General features: G+C 38.9%; 1 protein-coding gene across 6 annotated transcripts in view; it reads right to left on the reverse strand.

Annotated features, from left to right (window-relative positions):
- ATRX (ATRX chromatin remodeler) overlaps window positions 1-21268 on the reverse strand; it is a 242716-nt gene that overhangs the window by 107223 nt on the left and 114225 nt on the right. For all 6 annotated transcript variants that reach the window (XM_082447341.1, XM_082447346.1, XM_082447343.1 and 3 more), the window contains 2 exons: window positions 17570-17672; window positions 16005-16223 (listed from right to left, as the gene is read on the reverse strand). In XM_082447341.1, coding sequence (XP_082303467.1) covers window positions 16005-16223; window positions 17570-17672 — 322 coding nt within the window. The remainder of the gene's footprint in view (window positions 1-16004; window positions 16224-17569; window positions 17673-21268) is intronic.

Raw genomic sequence — 21268 nt, forward strand, 5'->3', positions numbered from 1 at the left:
GGGGACACGGGTTCGAGCCCTGGTCTGGGAAGATCCCACATGCTGCGGAGCAATTAGGCCCGTGAGCCACAATTACTGAGCCTGCGCGTCTGGAGCCTGTGCTCCACAACAAGAGAGGCCGCGATAGTGAGAGGCCCGCGCACCGCGATGAAGAGTGGCCCCCGCTTGCCACAACTAGAGAAAGCCCTCGCAGAGAAACGAAGACCCAACACAGCCATAAATAGAAATAAAAAAAAAAAAAATTTGAATAGACACATGGCTCCCCAAAAGGGATTTTTCTATTCTTCTACAGGACATGTGAAAATGTGCAAGGGCACTTACAGTTATCACAATGACTGGTTAGGACTGGTATTTAATGAAGGCAGAGGGGAAGGTAAATATAAATGTTCTACAGTATGAAAGACAGTCCCAAACAAGAACTGTCCCACCCAAGATTCCAGAAGACTCCCATTGAAAAACACTGTAAATATGTGTTGTGAAAGGGAAAAACTTTCAGAAACACTGGTTTGAGAACCTCAGGCTCGAAAGCATGACAAGAACATATAATACCCTCTAAATGCAAAAGGGAAACAATTACCTCAAGTTTCTTATTTGAAAGAAAACTTAAATAGATACATATGAATACACGTATTTGTATATTTTTTTTGCTTTCTTATCCCAATGTCTATCCATTACATAGTATACTCAAGAACTGTATAAGCTAGGTACAAGTGTTGCCATTTTACAAATGAAAAAGAAATGAGGGACTGAGAAGTTAAATAACTTACACAAGGTCATACAACTATTAAGTATCACAACACTAAGATTTATACCCAGAGGGTTAGGCTCCAGAGTCCATGCTCTTAACCACTATGCATTACTACTTTAATAAATGAAATGCTTGTATAAACAGGTTTATGGTTCCATGACAATCAATAAAGATTCATGATTTTAAACTGAAGACGTTGTGATGCTTAAGGATAAAATATTAGCCGGTATTCTTTTCCTTATTTAGAACTGTAACTAGAAATGAATGGATTATTTGATACTCACTACTGAAATTTTCAAACATAAACAAAAGTAGACAGTAGCATAATGAGCCCTGTTACCCATTATTCAACCTCAAAAATTATCAACTTCTGGCCAGTTCTGTTTCACTGACAGCCTCCCACCCGTTCTCCAACTCATTTGATTCCATAAATGATTCTGAAGCAAACCCAAGCAAGCATGTTATTTCATCTGTGGTTTAGAATGTCTCTTTAAAAGGACACTCTTTTTAAAATCATAACTACAGTACCATTATTGCATGTAAAAAATGTTGAATAAGTCACAAATTTGTAATAAATTACCTGGATAGATACTTCACTTATATAAAACTGAAATTATTAACCAATCAAGATTAATACTAGGAGAAAGTGTGGTGGACTATAAATAGCACAGGCCATTTAGATCCCAGCTCCATTTCAACAAGTTACTTAAACTCTCTTAGCTTCAGTTTCTCCATGTGCAAAGTAGGAAAGATTATGAACAACCCTCATGGGGTTGTTGCAGAGATTAAATAAGGCAAAGAATACAAAGTATCAGGCATAGACTAAGTATTCACTAAATTTTTATTGTGTTCTAGCTTGGATGTGTCCCAGCTTCATATTGCTGGGGCAAAGCCTTTAGCCAAAATGTAAAATTCTCTGAATGTCTTGTCCTATTTGCAAGGTGTGGTAGACAGAATCCTAAAATGGCCTCCAAGATTCCCACCCTCTGGTATAATCCCATCCCCTTGAGTGTGACTGAGATCTGTAACTATGATGAGATATCATTCCCATAATTGGGCCACTAATCAGCTGGGTTTGGTTTAATCAAAAGGGACATTCTCCTAGGTGAGCCAGACCTAATCAAGGTAAGCCCTTAAAAAGACCAAAGGGTAAGAGATGCTCTCTTCTGGTCTCCAAGACAAGCAAACTGCAATACTGTGGAGAGAAGTCTCTAGTAGCTAAGGACCTCACTGCTACAATCACAAGGAACTGGATTCTGCCAATATGTGAGCTAGAAAACAACAAAGTCTTAGATGAAAATTGCAGCTCTGGCTAACATCTTAATTTCAACTTGGTGAGACACTGAGCAGACGACCCAGTAGACCACGCTCAGCTAAGCCACTCTCAAATTCCTGACTTACAGACCTGTGAGATAATAACTTTGTCTTGTTTCAAGCTAAGCTTGTGGTAATTTTTTAATGCACAGTAGTAAACTAATATACAAGGCTTTAAGAATTTTGAACCATATGTTCATAAGTGATATTTTAGCTATTAAGCACTATCTTCAGGATGGGAGATTAGTGAATCTTCATCCTGAATGGAGGAGAAGACAATTTATAAAGAAACTGTCTACTTATTAGTGATTAAGTGTATGTGTTTATGCACTCAAGGTACAATTTAAGTAAAGTTTATATAACTAATAATAGTAATGAAATGGGAGAACTTAGGAGAAATGATAAATTAAGCTATAGCAAAGAATAATAAATAAGGACATGAAATGTATCCCATGTCTGAATTGAAAAAGGAAAAGAAAAAATGAAAACAAAACCATTTAAGCAACATACTGAAAAGGCTGAGCCCCATTTCTGCTGATGGAGATTCAGGATCACAATGCATGATGGAGTACTAGGGACCAAATTTACCCTCCTGCTGTAATCAATTAGGAAAGTAGACAAAATATACGAAACTAACATTTTTGTACTTTGAATAACAGGCACCAGCAGGACACTGATACCTGAGAGAAGCAAAACCAACAAGGAGGGCCTTATTCCCCCTTGACTGCTGCCTGAACGCACATTCCAGAATCGAGGGTATCCAAAGCAGAACACTGGAGTTGTGCTGAGCTGGGAAGACAGAGGTCAAGCTGAGATGGCTAGAAAAACCACAGAGAGAAACTACAGAGAACTACAGAGAGAAAAGGACTATACAAGAAGACCTCCAGAAATCAAAATGGGAGTCACTGTCTTAACTGAATATTAAAATGCACATGAGGAGTAAAACTCCACAAAGTCAGACAAAGTGTGACCAAGAAGTTGTGAGCTAAATAGTTCCCATTGATCATATAGGTCTGGAAGGTATTCAATTTTAAACAAGGTAGAGTATACTCTTCATGCATAACTCAGGGCATTCAGTAGAGACCAGAGAAAGGCCATCTTTAAAATGGTAGGAAAGTTTTATGGTATTTTTACTTGCCCTTACCCCACTACCTCCTAGTGAGGTGATGGTCTTATTCTTGAAGCAGCAGCAGCCTGGTTGACAGTTTCCTCCCTCAAACTAGAGGGAGCACAGCAGAAATTATTTGCAAATTATTGTGTATATCTATTATAACCTGCCTGGGGATAACCAAAGGAATGACATAAAACTTTTATCATTGTTTCACCTAACTTGAAATTCTGATGGGAGAAAACAGAAAAAAATGCTTAAAAAAAAAAAGTTACAAGGCAACTATAAACCCACAGATGTCAGGGCCAAGACATTATAGGTGGAGACATACAACTGACCACCTAAGGCCCAGAGACGAAGCTAGGATGAGACTCTTGGAATTTAGGACATTCAAAACCAGCAAAATAGACAGAAGAATTTTAAAACCAAGTGTATGCCCAGGTAAGAAACATGCTCAGAAAAAACCTGAGAAGACCTTAAGTTTTAACCTCAGAGTGATCCTTTAGCTTCATTGCAAGTCTAGTTAAGTACTGAAGGAGTGTCCCAGTACAGAGCCAATCTACAAAGACTGGAAAAGATCAGGCATTCAAGGAAATCTCTTTCAAAACATTAACAGAACATTAGTGAAAGGAAAAGAGCATTCAGTAATGATGCAAAACAATAAACAAACTTTGAAAAATAAATGGGGAGAGTCTCATATCAATAAGACTATGACAACTAAAGAAAAAAAAATACAGCAAATCCTTGGGAAGGGAGAGAACTTAATTTCCAGAGTTACTGCATTATAATAGCCAAATGCCCAATTTGCAATTTAAAAAACCCCACGGGACTTCCCTGGTGGCGCAGTGGTTGGGCATCTGCCTGCCAATGCAGGGGACACGGGTTCGAGCCCTGGTCCGGGAGGATTCCCACATGCTGCGGAGCAACTAAGCCTGTGCGCCATGGCTGCTGAGCCTGCGCTCTAGAACCCACGAGCCACAACTACTGAGCCAACGTGCCACAACTACTGAGGCCCGCGCGCCTGGAGCCCGTGCTCCGCAACAAAGAGAGGCCACCACAGTGAGAGGCCTGTGCACCGCAGCGAGGAGTGGCCCCTGCTCACCGCAACTAGAGAAAGCCCGCGCGCAGCAACGAAGACCCAACTCAGCCATTAAAAAAAAAACAAACCCACAAACCAAACAATGAAACAGGAAAACATGGCCCATTCAAAAAAACAAAATAAGACAACGTTTAACCATCCCTGATAAGTCCCCAACAACGGACTTATTAGACAAAGACATTAAAGTAACTGTCTTAAAATATGTTCAAAAACCCAAAGGAAACTGTGGACAATCTAAAGGAAATCAGGAAAACAATGTAGGCACAAAATGGGACTATCAACAAAGAAGCAGAAATTATAAAAAGGAGTCAAACAGAAAATCTGGGACTGAAAAAGGCAATAAGTGAAATTAAAAATTCAAAAAGGATTCAGATATAAGCAGGCAGAAAATTACCAAACATGAAGATGCCAACTGAAATTATCAAGGCTAAGGAGCAGAAAGAAAAAAGAATTGAGAAAAGTGAGAGACCAAGGGACTTGTAGGACATTATCAAGCAGATCAATATATACATTATCAGAGTCCAAGAAGAAGAAGAAAAATAGGGGCAGAAAGGTTATTTGAGGAAATAATGGCCAAAACTCCCCAAATCTGAGTAAAGGCCAGGATCTACAAATCCAAGAAGCACAACAAACTTGAAGTGAGATAAACTAAACGACACCCAGACTAAGCACATTATAATCAGAACTTCAAAGTACAAAGAAAGAGAGAATCTTGAAAGTAGCAAGAGAGACTTGTCACATACAGGGATCATAAATAACATTATCAGCTTATTTCTCATCAGAAACTTGAAGGCCAAAAGGCAGTGCAATAATATATTTTAAAGTATTGAAAGAAAGCAACTGTCAGCTGAGAATCTTATATCAAACAAAAGTATCCTTCAAAATAGAGGGAGAAATCAAGACATTCCTAAACTGAGAGAGTTCATTAAAAATAGACCTACCCTACAAGAAATGCTAAAGGGAAGCCTTCAGGTTGAAATGAAAAAAATGCTATATAGTAACTCAAAGATGTATAAAGAACTAAAGATGTATGGAAAAGATACACAGTCAAATATAAAACCCAGTATTATTGTAATTTTGGTTTGTAACTCCAGGTTTACTTTCTATAGGATTTAAAAGACAAAACCATAAAAAGTAATTATAAATATATGTTATTGGGGCATAAAATGTATAAAAACAAAATCTGTGACATGAATTATATACAGGGGGGAATGGGGCTGTAAAAGACTACGATTTATGTGCATGACTGAGGTCAAGTTCATTCAATTTAAACTACATCATTATGACTTTAGGATGCTATATGTAATCCCATGTTAACCACAAAGAAAACATCTACATATGATACACAAAAGAAAATGAGATGGGAATCAAAATGTGTCACTGCAAAAAATGAAATAAACAAACAAACAAAAAGGGAAGCAATGGTGGAAATGATGAGCAAAAAAGCAGTAAGACATATAAAATATAGCATAATGGAAGAAGTAAATCCCTACTCATCAGTACTTACTTAAAATATAATGGATTAAACCCCCAATCAAAAGGCACAGAATGCTAAAATTGATTAAAAAATGATCCAAATATTGGTTGTCTACAAAAGACTCACTTTAGATGAAAAGACACAAATAGGTTGAAAGTGAAAGAATGGTAAAAGATATTCCACGTAAACAGCAACTAAGAAGGCTGGGATGGCTATATAAACATCAGACAAATAGACTTTAAGTCAAACACAATTACAAAAGGCAAAAAATATATATATATACAGATGAGGCTGGGCAGAGAAGATGGCGGAAGAGTAAGACACGGAGATCACCTTCCTTCCCACAGATACACTAGAAATACATCTACACGTGGAACTGCTCCTACAGAACACCCACTGAACGCTGGCAGAAAACGTCCGACCTCCCAAAAGGCAAGAAACTCCCCCCGTACTTCGGTAGGGCAAAAGAAAAAAGAAATAACAGAGACAAAAGAATAGGGACGGCACCTGCACCAGTGGGAGGGAGCTGTGAAGGAGGAAAGATTTCCACGCACTAGGAAGCCCCTTCGCGGGCAGAGACTGCGGGTGGCAGAGGGGGGAAGCTTCGGAGCCACGGAGGAGAGCGCAGCCACAGGGGTGCGGAGGGCAAAGCGGAGAGGTTCCCACACGGAGGAGTGGTGCCGACCAGCACTCACCAGCCCGAGAGGCTTGTCTGCTCCCACGCCGGGGCGGGCGGGACTGGGAGCTGAGGCTCGACTTCGGTCTGATCGCAGGGAGAGGACTGGGGTTGGCGGCATGAACACAGCCTGAAGGGGTTAGTGCACCCACAGCTAGCCGAGAGGGAGTCCGGGAAAAAGTCTGCAGCTGCCGAAGAGGCAAGAGACTTTTTCTTCCCTCTTTGTTTCCTGGTGCGCGAGGAGAGGGGATTAAGAGCGCCGCCTAAACGAACTCCAGAGACAGGCGCGAGCCGCGGCGATCAGCGCAGATCCCACAGCAACAGGGGCGCAGAGGGAAAAACGGAGAGACTCCCGCACGGAGGCTCGGCGCTGAGCAGCGCTCAGCAGCCCGAGAGGCTTGTCTGCTCCCCCGCCGGGGCGGGCGGGGCTGGGAGCTGAGGCTCAGCTTCGGTCGGATCGCAGGGAGAGGACTGGGGCTGGCAGCGTGAACACAGCCTGAAGGGGTTAGCGCGCCACAGCTGGCTGGGAGGGAGACCGGGAAAAAGTCTGCAGCCGCCGAAGAGGCAAGAGACTTTTTCTTGCCTCTTTGTTTTGCGGCGCGCAAGGAGAGGGGATTCAGAGTGCCGCCTAAACGAACTCCAGAGAAGGGCGTGAGCCGCGGCCATCAGCGCGGACCCCAGAGACGGGCGTGAGACGCTGGGGCTGCTGCTGCCGCCTCCAAAAATCCTGTGTGCGAGCACAGGTCACTCTCCACACCGCCCCTCCCGGGAGCCTGTGCAGGCCGCCACTGCCAGGGTCCCGTGATCCGAGGACAACTTCCCCGGGAGAACACACGGGGCGCCTCAGGCTGCTGCAACGTCACGCCGGCCTCGGCCGCCGCAGGCTCGCCCCGCCTCCTCCGTACCCCTCCCTCCCCCCGGCCTGAGTGAGCCAGAGCCCCCGAAGCAGCTGCTCCTTTAACCCCCTCCTGGCTGGGCGGGGAATAGACGCCCTCAGGCGACCTACACGCAGAGGCGGGTCCAAATCCAAAGCTGAACCCCAGGAGCTCTGCGAACAGGGAAGAGAAGGGGAAATCTCTCCCAGCAGCCTCAGAAGCAGCGGATTAAAACTCCACAAACAACTTGATGTGCCTGCATCTGTTGAATACCTGAATAGACAATGAATCATCCCAAATTCAGGAGGTGGACTTTGGGAGCAGGATATATTAATTTTTCCCCTTTCCCTTTTTTTTGTGAGTGTATATGTATATGCTTCTGGGTGAGATTTAGTCTGTATAGCTTTGCTTTACAATAGCTTTATTTTACTTCACTATATTATAGCCTCTTTCTATTTTTTCTCCCTTTTACTCTGAGCCGTGTGGACGAAAGGCTCTTGGTGCTCCAGCCAGGCATCAGGGCCGTGCCTCTGAGGTGGGAGAGCCAACTTCAGGACACTGGTCCACAAGAGACCTTCCAGCTCCACGTAATACCAAACGGCAAATATCTCTCAGAGATCTCCATCTCAACATCAAGACCCAGCTTCACTCAACGACCAGCAAGCTACAGTGCTGGACACCCTATGCCAAACAACTAGCAAGACAGGAACACAGCCCCATCCATTAGCAGAGAGGCTGCCTAAAATCATAATAAGGCCACAGACACCCCAAAATACACCACCAGACGTGGATGTGCCCACCAGAAAGACAAGATCCAGCCTCATCCACCAGAGCTCAGGCACTAGTTCCCTCCACCAGGAAGCCTACACAACCCACTGAACCAACCTTAGCCACTGGGGACAGATACCAAAAACAACGGGAACTACAAACCTGCAGCCTGTGAAAAGGAGACCCCAAACACAGTAAGATAAGCAAAATGAGACGACAGAAAAACACACAGCAGATGAAGGAGCAGGGTCAAAATACACCAGACTTAACAAATGAAGAGGAAATAGGTAGTCTACCTGAAAAAGAATTCAGAATAATGATAGTAAGGATGATCCAAAATCTTGGAAATAGAATAGACAAAATGCAAGAAACATTTAACAAGGACGTAGAAGAACTAAAGAGGAACCAAGCAATGATGAAAAACACAATAAATGAAATTAAAAATACTCTAGATGGGATCAATAGCAGAATAACTGAGGCAGAAGAACAGATAAGTGACCTGGAAGATAAAATGGTGGAAATAACTACTACAGAGCAGGATAAAGAAAAAAGAATGAAAAGAACTGAGGACAGTCTCAGAGACCTCTGGGACAACATTAAACGCACCAACATTCGAATTATAGGGGTCCCAGAAGAAGAAGAGCAAAAGAAAGGGACTGAGAAAATATTTGAAGAGATTATAGTTGAAAACTTCCCTAATATGGGAAAGGAAATAGTTAATCAGGTCCTGGAAGCACAGAGAGTCCCATACAGGATAAACCCAAGGAGAAACACGCCAAGACACATATTAATCAAACTGTCAAAAATTAAATATAAGGAAAACATATTAAAGGCAGCAAGGGAAAAACAGATGAGTAAATTAATCAAAAAGATATAACAATCATAAACATAACTGCACCCAAAACAGAGTCCCACATTATATGAAGCAAACACTGACAGAATTGAAAGGGGAAATAGGCTGTTCTACAATAATAGTTTGGAGACATCACACTCTACTTTCAATAATGCATAGAACAAGCCAACTAAAGATCAACAGGGAAACACAGAACTTGAACAACCCTGTAAACCAATTAGCCCTAACACACAGAACACTCAGCTCAACAACAGCAGAGTACGAATTTTCTCAAGTACACATGGAACTTCTCAAGGACAGACCACATGTTAGGGCACAAAACAAGCCTTAATAAATTTTAGAAGATTAAAATCATAAAAATCAACTATACTTCAATAAAAAAATAAAATAAAATGAAAGGTTTTACTGACCTCTTAAAAAATAAGTAAATAAATTAAATCATAAAAAACTATCTTCTCCAATCACAGTGGAATTAAACTAGAAATCAATAACAAAAGGACAATGGGAAAAATGCAAATATGCATAAATTAAACAAGATACTCTTAAATAACCAATAGGTCAAGTAATAAACCACAAGGGACATTAGAAAATACCTTCAGACAAATTAAAATGAAAACACAAAATACTAAAACCTGTGGGATTCAGCAAAAGAAGTGCTAAGTGGAGAATGTATAGTGGTAAACACACACATTAAAAAGGAAATAAGATCACAAATTGAGAACTTAACTTTACACCTTAAATAAGTAGAAAAAGAGGAGCAAACTAAACCCAAGCTAGCAGGTGGAAGGAAATAATATGGATTAGAGCAGACAGAAATAAAACAGACACTAGAAAAAGAGAAAATCAACAAAATCAAAAGTTGGTTCTTTGAAAAGAATAAAATTCACAAATCTTTAGTTAGAATGAGTAAAACAAAAAGAGGATTCAAATTATTAAAATCTGAAATAAAGGTGATGACATTACTAGCAATTTTACAGAAATAAAAATAATTATGAAAGAGTACTATGAACAACTGTACAACAAAATGGATAACATAGATGAAATGGAAAAATTCCTAGAAACACAAACCACCAGATCAGACTCATGAAGAAAACAAAATCTGAACAGACTGCTAAACTAGTTAAGAACACTGAATCAGTAATCAAACTTCCAACAAAGAAAAAAGCCTAGGGCCCGATGGGCTTCCCTGGTGAATTTTACCAAACATTTAAAAAATAATTAATGACAATTTTTCTCAAACTCTTCTAGAAAACTGAAGATGAGGGAATATTTTCTAATTCATTCAATGAGACCAGCATGACCTTGATTCAAAATTCAGACAAATAAACTATATGAAAACTACAGATTCTCTATTAATATAGATTCAAAACTCCTCAACAAAGTACTAGCAAACCAAATTCAACAGCATTATTAACAGGATTATACAAAATGGCAAAGAAAGAAACTGTCATGACAAAGGATTTGGCAATGATGTCTTAAATAAAACATCAAAAGCACAGGCAATGAAAGAAAAAAATTGATAAATTGGACTTCATCAAAATTTCAAACTTTTATGCAAAGGATACTTATCAATAGAATTAAAGATAATCCACAAAATGGGGGAATATATTTGCAAATTACATATATGATAAGAGATTGATATCCAGAATATATAAAGAACCCCTACAACAATAACAAAAAAAAAGCACAATTTTAAAATGTGCAAAGGATTTGAATAGACATTTCTCCAAAAATATACAAATGGGCAATATGCACATGAAAAGATGATCAACATCATTAGTCATTAAGGAAATGCAAATCAAAACCATAATGAAATACCACTTCACAACCATTAGGTTGGCTATTACAAAAGGGGGGGAGGGGCAGAGAAGAAAGAAGAGAAAAGAAAGAAAAAGAAAAGAAATATTGTAAAGATGTAGAGAAATTGGAACCTGTATGCATTGCTGGTGGAAATATAAAATGGTGCAGCTGTTGTGGAAAACACTGTGGTGATTCCTCAAAAAATACATCAAGAATTACCATATGTTCCACCATTCCACTTCTGTATATATACCCAGAAGACTGGAAAGCAGGAACGTGAAGAGATATTTGTACATCCATGTTCAAAGCACCATTATTCACAATAGCCAAAAAGTGGAAGAAACCTAAGTATCCATCAACAGATAAATGAATAAACAAAATGTTGTATATGCATAGAATATACTGTTCATCCTTAAAAATAAATTAAATTCTGACAGTTGATATAACATGAATGCATCTTGAAAACATTCTGCCATGTGAACTAAGACAGACAGAAAAGGACAAATACTGACTGATTCCACTCATATGAGGTACCTAGAATAGGCAAATTCATAGAGACAGAAAGTAGAAGAGAGGTTACAAGAGACTAGGGAGAAGGGGGAATGGGAATTTATTGTTAAATGGGTACACAGTTTCTGTTTAGGATGATGAAAAAGGATGGTGATGATGGTTACACAACATGTATTTCACTGAATTGTGTACTTAAAAATAGTAAAAATAGTAAAAATACTTTTAAAAGAACCCAAAGAAGTGCAAACAAAATAAGTCATGCCAATATGTAACAGGATACTCCAATTTAGTGAAAATGTTGGAACAACTAACTGTACCTCAAAAGAAGATTTGGGGAGGGGAGGATTGACAGTGGTACATCCATTCAACAGATAAGTTGTTTCACAGTTAAGAGCAGACACAACCTAGGGAGGACAGAACACTCTCAAAACATTAAGTAAAAGGAAAAAAGGCAAGCTGAAGAAAACCACAAAAATACATACAGTAGATGTGTGCATTCCATGGTATGTCAAAAGCAAATGTACACTTAAGATTGGTACATTTCACTCAAAATAAATTTTACATAAAAAGAAAAATTTTAAATAAATATGAATTCTAGCTAATGACATGCAAGCTAAAGCATTTAGGTTAAGTTAAATGATGTCTGCAATTAACATTGAAATGCATAAAAAATATAATGATGGATAGAGAGATTAGTAGATAAATAGGAATGTAACAAACCAAGTATAGTAAAATGTTAACAGAAAAATCTAGGACCTGAGTTTATGGGAAATCACTATGAAATTCTGTAAACCTTGCAGTACGTTGGAACTTTTCATAGTAAAATGCTTGAAAAGAAAGATGGTGTGACTATACTATCATCACATAGAGTAGATTTCAGATGGTGAAAAATCACCAGAGGTAAAAGGGGACATTACTCATTGATAATGGGTCAATTCACAAGAAAGGCATAACAATCCTACATGTACATGTACCTAACAACAAATTATAAGCAAAAAACTGAGACAAATGCAATGAGAAAATGACAAATCGACAATTATAGTTGGAGACCTCAACACTGCTCTCTCAATATGAGACAAAATATCATTAAGGATAAACAGGACCTGGGACTTCCCTGGTGGTCCAGTGGATAAGACTCCACACTCCCAATGCAGGGGGCCCAGGTTCGATCCCTGATCGGGGAAGTAGATCCCACATGCATGCCACAACTAAGAGTTCGCCTGCTGCAACTAAGACTCTGCATACCAAAACTAAGAAGTCCACATTCTGCAAATTAAGAGTCCACATGCTGCAACTAAGACTCCACATGCCGCAACTAAAAAAAAAAAAAAAAAAGATCCCACATGCCACAACTGAGACCTGGCACAGCCTAAATAAACATTTTTTTTAAGTGTTAACTTAAAAAAAAAAAAAAGGATATACAGGACCTGAATGTAATAAACCACCATAACCTAATTGAAATTTACAGAATATTTCACCCCACAACGGCAGAATATATACATGGAACATTCAAAAAGATACATCATTTTCTGGGCCATAAGAAAAATAGAAAAGATCTGAACAGAGTAAAAGGAAAACACAAAATATCAAAATTCATACACTGCAGCATTTAAAACAGTATGCAGAGTGGGGAACTTTATACCTTTAAATGTATATATTAAAAAAGGAGCAAGATCCAAAATTCACCTTAAGTAGCTAGCAAAAAAGCAAATTAAACCCAAAGAAAGAGTGATAACATAAAAAAAAATGGAAACCAATGAATTAGAAAAAGGTGAAACAACAGAGGAAATTAAATCCAAAGCTGGTGTTTTTGAAAAGATAGTAAAATTGCTAAAGCTCTAGAGAGACTAATCAAGAAAAAAAAAAAAGACATATTATCAATAACACAAATGAAAGATGAGATATCATGACAGCGCCTACAAAAAACAAAAAACTTAATAAGGGAATACTGTGAACAAATTTACATCAGTAAATTAGACTACAGGGCTTCCCTGGTGGTGCAGTGGTTAAGAATCTGCTTGCCAATGCAGGGGACACGGGTTCGAGCCCTGGTCTGGGAAGATCCCACATGCCGCGGAGCAACTAAGCCCATGAGCCACAACTACTGAGCCTGCGCGTCTGGAGCCTGTGCTCCACAACGGGAGAGGCCACGATAGTGAGAGGCCCGAGCACCGCGATGAAGAGTGGCCCCCGCTTGCCGCAACTAGAGAAAGCCCTCGCACAGAAACGAAGACCCAACACAGCCAAAAATAAATAAATAAATTTATTAAAAATAAATAAATAAATTAGACTACATAAATGAAATGGACAAATTCCTTAAACACAAAATTTACCAAAACAGACCTAAGGAGAAACAGATAAGTCTAAATAGCCCTACATTTATTAAAGTAACTGAATCTGTTTAAAATTTTCTAAAAACTCAGAAAACATCAGACCAATAGCTTCACTGGAGAATTCTATCAAACATTTAAGAATGAAATAATATCTATCTTACAAACATTCTTTTAAGAAGACAGAGGAGATAGAGCACTTCCCTACTCATTTTACATGAGAACAGTATTACTGTGATAGCAAAACCAGAAAGATATTACAAGAAAAGAAATTTACAAACCAACATGTCTCCTTAACAGTGAGGTAAAACTCCTGTTGAAACAATATAGCAAAAGAAACACAACAATATATAAAAAGAGTAATATGCCATGACCAAGCAAGGCTTATTCTAGCAACGCAAGACTAATTTTCTAGATCACCAGATACATTAAAAAGCATTTGACAGCTTCCCTGGTGGCACAGTGGTTATGAATCTGCCTGCCAATGCAGGGGACACGGGTTAAGCCCTGGTCTGGGAAGATCCCACATGCTGCGGAGCAACTAAGCCCATGGGCCACAATTACTGAGCCTGCACTCTAGAGCCCGTGAGCCACAACTACTAAGCCCGCGTGCCCTAGACCCCATGCTCCGCAACAAGAGAAGCCACCGCAATGAGGAGCCCGTGCCCCGCAACAAAGAGTAGCCCCCGCTTGCCGCAACTAGAGAAAGCCTGCGTGCAGCAATGAAGACCCAACGTAGCCAAAAAGAAAGAAAGAAACTTATAAAAAGAAAAGCATTTGAAAAAATTAACTATCCTTTTATAATTTAAAAACAGAAATGAACAATAAATTTGAAAGAAATTAATAAAATGGTTTCTGTGTATAGACAACATGCCTGAATATGTAGAAAATCCTCAGGAATCTACAAAAAAAGCTACTAGAACTCGTAAGAGAATTTGGCAAGGTCACAGAACACAAGGTCTTTAAATCACTTGAAATTTCATTTACCATGACATCAGAAAATATAAAGTACTTAGGGATAAATTTAGCAAAATATGTGCTAGGTTTGTACAATGAAAAGCATAAAACATTGCTAAGAGAAATAAAAGGAGCACTAAATAAATGGAGAAATATACTATATTTATGTAACAGTAAACAAAATACTGTTAAGATGTCACTAATCTAAATATCCAACACAATCCCAATAAAAGTTCCAGGAAGATTCTTGTTAAAAATTGACAAGAGGATACTAAACAATATGCAAATAATTGAGTAGAGCCAAAACAACTCTAAAAAAGTAGAACAGGGTTTCCCTGGTGGAGCAGTGGTTAAGAATCCACCTGCCAAGGCAGGGGACACGGATTCGCGCCCTAGTCCGGGGAGATCCCACATGCTGCGGAGCAACTAAGCCCATGTGCCACAACTACTGAGCCTGTGCTCTAGAGCCCGTGAGCCACGACTACTGAGCCCATGTGCCACAACTACTGAAGCCCACGTGCCTAGAGCCCCTGCTCCGCAATGAGAGAAGCCACCACAATAAGCCCACGCACTGCAACGAAGAGTAGCCCCCGCTCACCGCAACTAGAGAAAGCCTGCGCGCAGCAATGAAGACCCAACGCAGCCATAAATAAATTAATTAATTAAATTTTTAATAAATAAATAAAAAAGTAGAACAAAGTTGTAGAAGTTACAGTATCTGATTTCAAGACTTACTATAAGGTTACAGTAATCAAGACAGTGTGGTATTAGCTTAAGGATAAACATAAACATAAGTATCCAAATGCAACACAATATGTAGTGAGACTTTCTTAGGCTCCTAATTCACACCAACTATTTTCAAAACCACTATTATGTTTGTGAGGAAAATGAAAGAATTTTGAATTTTAACTGGATATTTGATGATATTATGGAATTATTGTTAAAGTTTAAGTGTAATAATGGCACTGTGGTAATGTTTAAAAAGTCCTTATCTTTCAACAATATATTCTGAACTACATATAAACAAAATGATATGATTTCCGAGACTTCTCCAAAATAATCTGAAGGCAAAAGAATAGATTAAACAAAACTGGCCACGTGTTAGTAATTGTTGGAGCTGGGTAATGGATACATGAAGGTTTATAACACTATTCCTTCTGCCTGTACCTGTGCTTAAAATTTTTTACAAGAAAAAGTTTATTCAAAAAATTGAAATGCTTTATGGATTTAAGCAATAACCTCTTAACATTTTTCTACTCCAAATAAAACACAATCACTCTGGTGATCAAGAATCTCAACTCTTTCCTGTACCTAATTCATATAACCTAATGAAGATTTATAAGTTGCATAAAATATTGCTAATAGGAAAAAGTAACTATAACTAAAAATCTGTGGTTGATTACAACATCCTATTCTTGAAATACTGAAGTATATCTATGAATCTATGAAGGTCATATATTTAAAAAAACATAAATAAAAATTGGTTTACCTCTCTCAATTTCTCTCGCTCACGCTCCCGCTCAGCAATACGCTTTCGTCTCTCTTCCTCTTCCTTAAGAGCATTTTGTGTTTCTGTTCTTAGTTTATCATCTTTAAGAATCTTTCGAATTTTCTTTCTGCCTTTTCCAGGAGACTTGGAATCATCATTTTCATCTTCTTCTTCTTCTTCTTCTTCATCTTCTTCTTTATCATCTTCTTCAGAATTACTCTATGGAATTTAAATGATCAAAGGTTAATACTATAAAGTTTTCTAATTTGTCCACTTGATATTCCAATTAACATACCAAGAAAAGGTGGAAGAAAACGTACTGAAAAGCTTCAGAATTATACTTTGTAATACAGAAGAGTATTAAAAAACAACCCTAAAAAGGAGGCAAAGGACTGAACAGACATTTCTCCAAAGGAGACATAGAAATGTCCAATAAGCACATAAAAAGATATTCAACATCACTTGTTATTAGGGAAATTTAAATCAAAACCACAAATGAGATACTAACTCACACCCATTAGGATGGCTATTAAAAAAAAAACAGAAAATAAAAAGTGTTGGTGAGGATGTAGAAAAACTGGAAGGTTGGTGCATTGGGAAAACAGTGTGACAGTTCCTCAAAAAGTTAAACACAGAATTACCATATGATCCAGCAATTCCACTTCTCAGATTATAACTAAAAGAATTAAAAGCAGGGACTCGCCCGCGTTCACAGCAGCATTATTCAAAATAGCCAAAGGTAGAAACAACCCAAACATCCATCAACAGATGCATGTATAAACACAAAGTGATATATACATACAATGGAATACTATCCAGCCTTAAAAAGAAAGGAAATTCTGACACATGCTACAACATGGATAAACCGTGAAAACATTATGTCAATGAAAGAAGCCAGACACAAAAGGACAAATACTGTGTGATTCCATTTGTATGAGATACCTAAAACAGGCAAATTCATAGACACAGAAATTAGAATTAGATGTTATGAGGGGCTGCAGATAGGTGGGAATCAGAGTTACCGTTTAAGGGGTACAGAGTTCCCAATTATAAATGTAATTAAGGCCACTGAATTGCACGTTAGAAATGGTTAAAAGGTTCATTAAAAAAATGAACTCCCCCCAAAAGAGAATAGGATTGACAAAACATTACAGAGAACTTGTACTCTAAATAATTCTGCTTATATATTGTACAAGAAACTTAAATTGACTGACTTCACTGGTAAAAGAAATTTAATCACATATGAGTCATTATGTTTTATGTCTTCAGACAGAACACTTCACATCAATTCTATAGCCCTAAGAATGTAAATAATGAATTAGAACAGCTTAAAACTTCCATTAGATTCAGTTAAGGAAAAGAAAAAAATTGATAATATATCAAAGTTAATACTTCTGCATATTTATACATTCAGTAAGTCAATTCTTCCACAAAATTTAAAATGTAAATAAATGAGTAGAATTTAACTAATGAATGGAATGCAGAAGATGTAATAACATATTTACTATGGTCTACTGTACCAGTTATAATTCCAAGCGCACACAGTAAATCTCATTATTTACTACCTTGTTTTCACTGGAAGAATCTTCTTGAACCTTAATGCGTCGCCTTTTCTTTTTCTGTTTATAACTTCGCTGATTTTCTTCCAACTCTGCTTTCTTTGCAGACCTAAAGAATATTTAAAATGCAAAATAAAATACTTCACGATGAATTTCCTTAAGTAAATTATGAACTATTTTAGAACTGCTTTACCTGTGTGTACATTCCTAAAAAAGATAAAGGAAAAAACAAAGAGTCAAAAAAACCTTCACTAGGTTCAAAAAGGAGAACCCTTAATTTGAAATCCAGTGATCAAAAAAATAAAGATTAAAAAAAAATCAAACAGAAATCCAATCGACATTTTAAGTTATTCAAGGGGGAGGTTTAGCATATGAGTAATAAGATGGAAGGAGGGCCTTTAGAAATATAAATGGCCAATATACACATGAAAAATATTCACCATCTCTTTAAATTAAAAAAAAACAGATTACAAAACTTAGATATGATTTTCTTCATATCAGCTCACACAAATTAAAACAAAAACAGTAACAACAATTTGTGGTGAGAAATGTATTTTTGCGCTTAGGAATTGGTATACAAAGTTACATTAATCAAGACAGTATGTTCCTGGCATAAAGGACAGACATGCAGATCGATGGAAGAGAAATGAGAGTCCAGAAATAAAACTTTATGTTTATGGCCAATTGATTTTCCACAAGGAGGTCAAGACAATGCAATACGGAAAACAGTCTTTTCACAAATGGTGCTCACACAACTGGGTATCTACATTCGAAAGGATGAATCTGGACCCCTATCTTATAACATATAGAAAAATTAACTCAAAATGGATTGTAGTTCCCCTAAGATATACGTTCTAGTTAATAGACTGCTCATTGTTTTATTGTTGAAAGAGTGAGGAAATGGCTATTTACATATTCTGCTGGGGGAAGAAAAAATTCACTTCTATAAGAGTGTGAAAATATATATGAAAAGTCCTAAAATTGCAAAACTTTAACACAACAATGTCACTTTTAGAAATGTACTCTAGGATTTAGGTATGAGGGAAGAGACAAGATGGCGGAGTAGAAGGACTTGAGCTCACCTCCTCTCACAGAAACATCAAAATCACAGCTAACTGCTGAACAACCATCAACAAGAAAAACTGGAAACTACCAAAAAAGATGTTCTACATCCAAAGACAAAGAAGCCACAATTGAGACAGGAGGAGGGGTGCTTTTGCCATACAATCAAATCCTGTACTGGCTGGGAGGGCGACCGGCAAACAGGAAAATAAATATATCACAGAGGTTCTCCCACAGGAGTGAGACTTCTGAGCTCCACATCAAGCTCACCAGCCTGGGGATCTGACATCAGTAGGAGAAGACCCCAGAGCATCTGGCTTTGAAGGCCGGCGGGGCATGAGTGCAGGAGCTCCACAGGACTGGGGGAAACAGAGACTTCACTCTTGGAGGGCGCACACAAGGTTTCATGTGCACTGGGCCACAGGGCAAAGCAGTGACTCCATAGGAGACTGGATCAGATGAACCTGTGGGTCTTGGAGGGTCGCCTGGGGAGGTGGGGGTCAGCTATGGCTCACTGTGGGAGGCAAGGACACTGGTGGCGGAGGCCCCAAGGAATATTCATCAGTGAGAGCTCTCCCAGAGGTCTCCGATTTGGCAACAAGACCTGGCCCCACCCAACAGCCTGCAGGCTCCAGTGCTAGGATGCCTCAGGCCAAACAAACAACAGAGTGGGAACACAGTCCCACCCATCAGCAGATAGGCTGCCTAAAGTCCCCCTGAGCCCACAGCCGACTCTAAACACACCCCTTGACATGGCCCTGCCCATCAGAGGGACAAGACCCAGCTCCACCCACCAGTGGGCAGGCACCAGTCCCTTCCAACAGGAAGCCTGCACAAGTCCCTGGATCAACCTCACCCACCAAAGGGCAGACACCAGAAGCAAGACAAACTACAATCCTGCAGTCTGGGGAACAGAGAACACAAACACAGATAGACAAAATGAGATGGCAGAGAAACATGTTCCAGACGAAGGAACAAGATAAAACCCCAGAAGAACAACTAAGTGAAGTGGAGATAGGCAATCTGCCTGAAAAAGAATTCAGAGTTAATGATAGTAAGGATGATCCAAGATCTCAGAAAAAGAATGGAAGCACAGATTGAGAAGACACAAGAAATAAGTTTAACAAAAAGCTAGATTTAAAGAACGAGCAAACAGAGATGAACAACACAATAACTGAAATGAAAAATACACTAGAAGTAATCAATAGCAGAATAAGGACTTCCCTGGTGGCGCAGTGGTTAAGAATCCGCCTGCCAATGCAGGGGACACGCGTTCAAGCCCTGGTCTGGGAAGATCCCACATGCCGCGGAGCAACTAAGCCCATGCGCCACAACTACTGAGCCTGCACTCTAGAGCCTGCAAGCCACAGCTACTGAGCCCACGCGCTGCAACTACTGAAGCCCACACACCTAGAGTCCATGCTGCGCAATGAGAGAAGCCACTGCAATGAGAAGGCCAAGCACCGCAACAAAGAGTAGCCCCCGCTCACCGCAACTAGAGAAAGCCCGTGTGCAGCAACGAAGACCCAACGCAGCCAAAAATAAATAAATAAATATTTTTTTTTAAAAATAGCAGAATGAATAAGGCAGAAGAATGAATAAGTAAGCTGGAAGACAGATTCCTGTAAATCACTGCTACAGAACAAAATGAAGAAAAAAGAGTGAAAAGAAAGGAGGACAGTCTCAGAGACCTCAGGGAAAACATTAAATGCACCAACTTTCAAATTATAGGGGGCCCACAAGGAGAAGAGAGAGAAAGGGTCTGAGAAAATATGTGAAGAGATAAGAGCTGAAAATTCCCCTAACGTGGGAAAGGAAACACTCAAGTCCAGGAAGTGCAGAGAGTCCAACACAGGATAAACCCAAGGAGGAACATGCCGAAACACATATTAATCAAATTGACAAAAATTAAAGACAAAGAGAAAATATTAAAGGCAACAAGGGAAAAGCAACAAAAAACATACAAGGGAATCCCCATAATGTTATCAGCTGATTTTTCAGCAGTAACTCTGCAGGCCAGAAGGGGGTGGCATGATATATTTAAAGTAATGAAAGGGTAAAACCTACAACCAAGAATACTTTACCCAGCAAGGCTCTCATTCAGATTCAACAGAGAAATCAAAAGCTTTACAGACAAGCAAAAGCTAAGAGAATTCAATACAACAAAACCCACCCTTATAACAAATGCTAAAGGAAATTCTCTAGGCAGAAAAGGCCACAACTAGAAACAAGAAAATTATGAATGGAAAAGCTCACTGGTAAAGGCAAACATACAGTGAAGGTAGGAAGTCAACCACACACAAATATGATGTCAAAATCAGCAATCATGAGAAGAGTACAAATGCAGGATATTGGAAATGCTCTGGAAATTAAGAGACCAGCAACTTAAAACAATCTTGTATATATATGGACTGCTATATCAAAACCTCATGGCAACTGCAAACCAAAAATCTACAATAGATACACACACAAAAAAGAAAAAGCAATCCAAACACAACACTAAAGAGTGTCATCAAATCACAAGAGACACTGATAAAAGAAATCAAAAATGACAAAAATAGATGGAAAGATATACCATGTTCTTGGATTGGAAGACTCAATATTGTCAAAATGACTGTACTACCCAAGGCAATCTACAGATTC

Source organism: Balaenoptera physalus (assembly GCF_965194825.1).
Source record: "Balaenoptera physalus genome assembly, chromosome: X".
In the NCBI taxonomy this organism is placed as follows: Eukaryota; Metazoa; Chordata; class Mammalia; order Artiodactyla; family Balaenopteridae; genus Balaenoptera; species Balaenoptera physalus.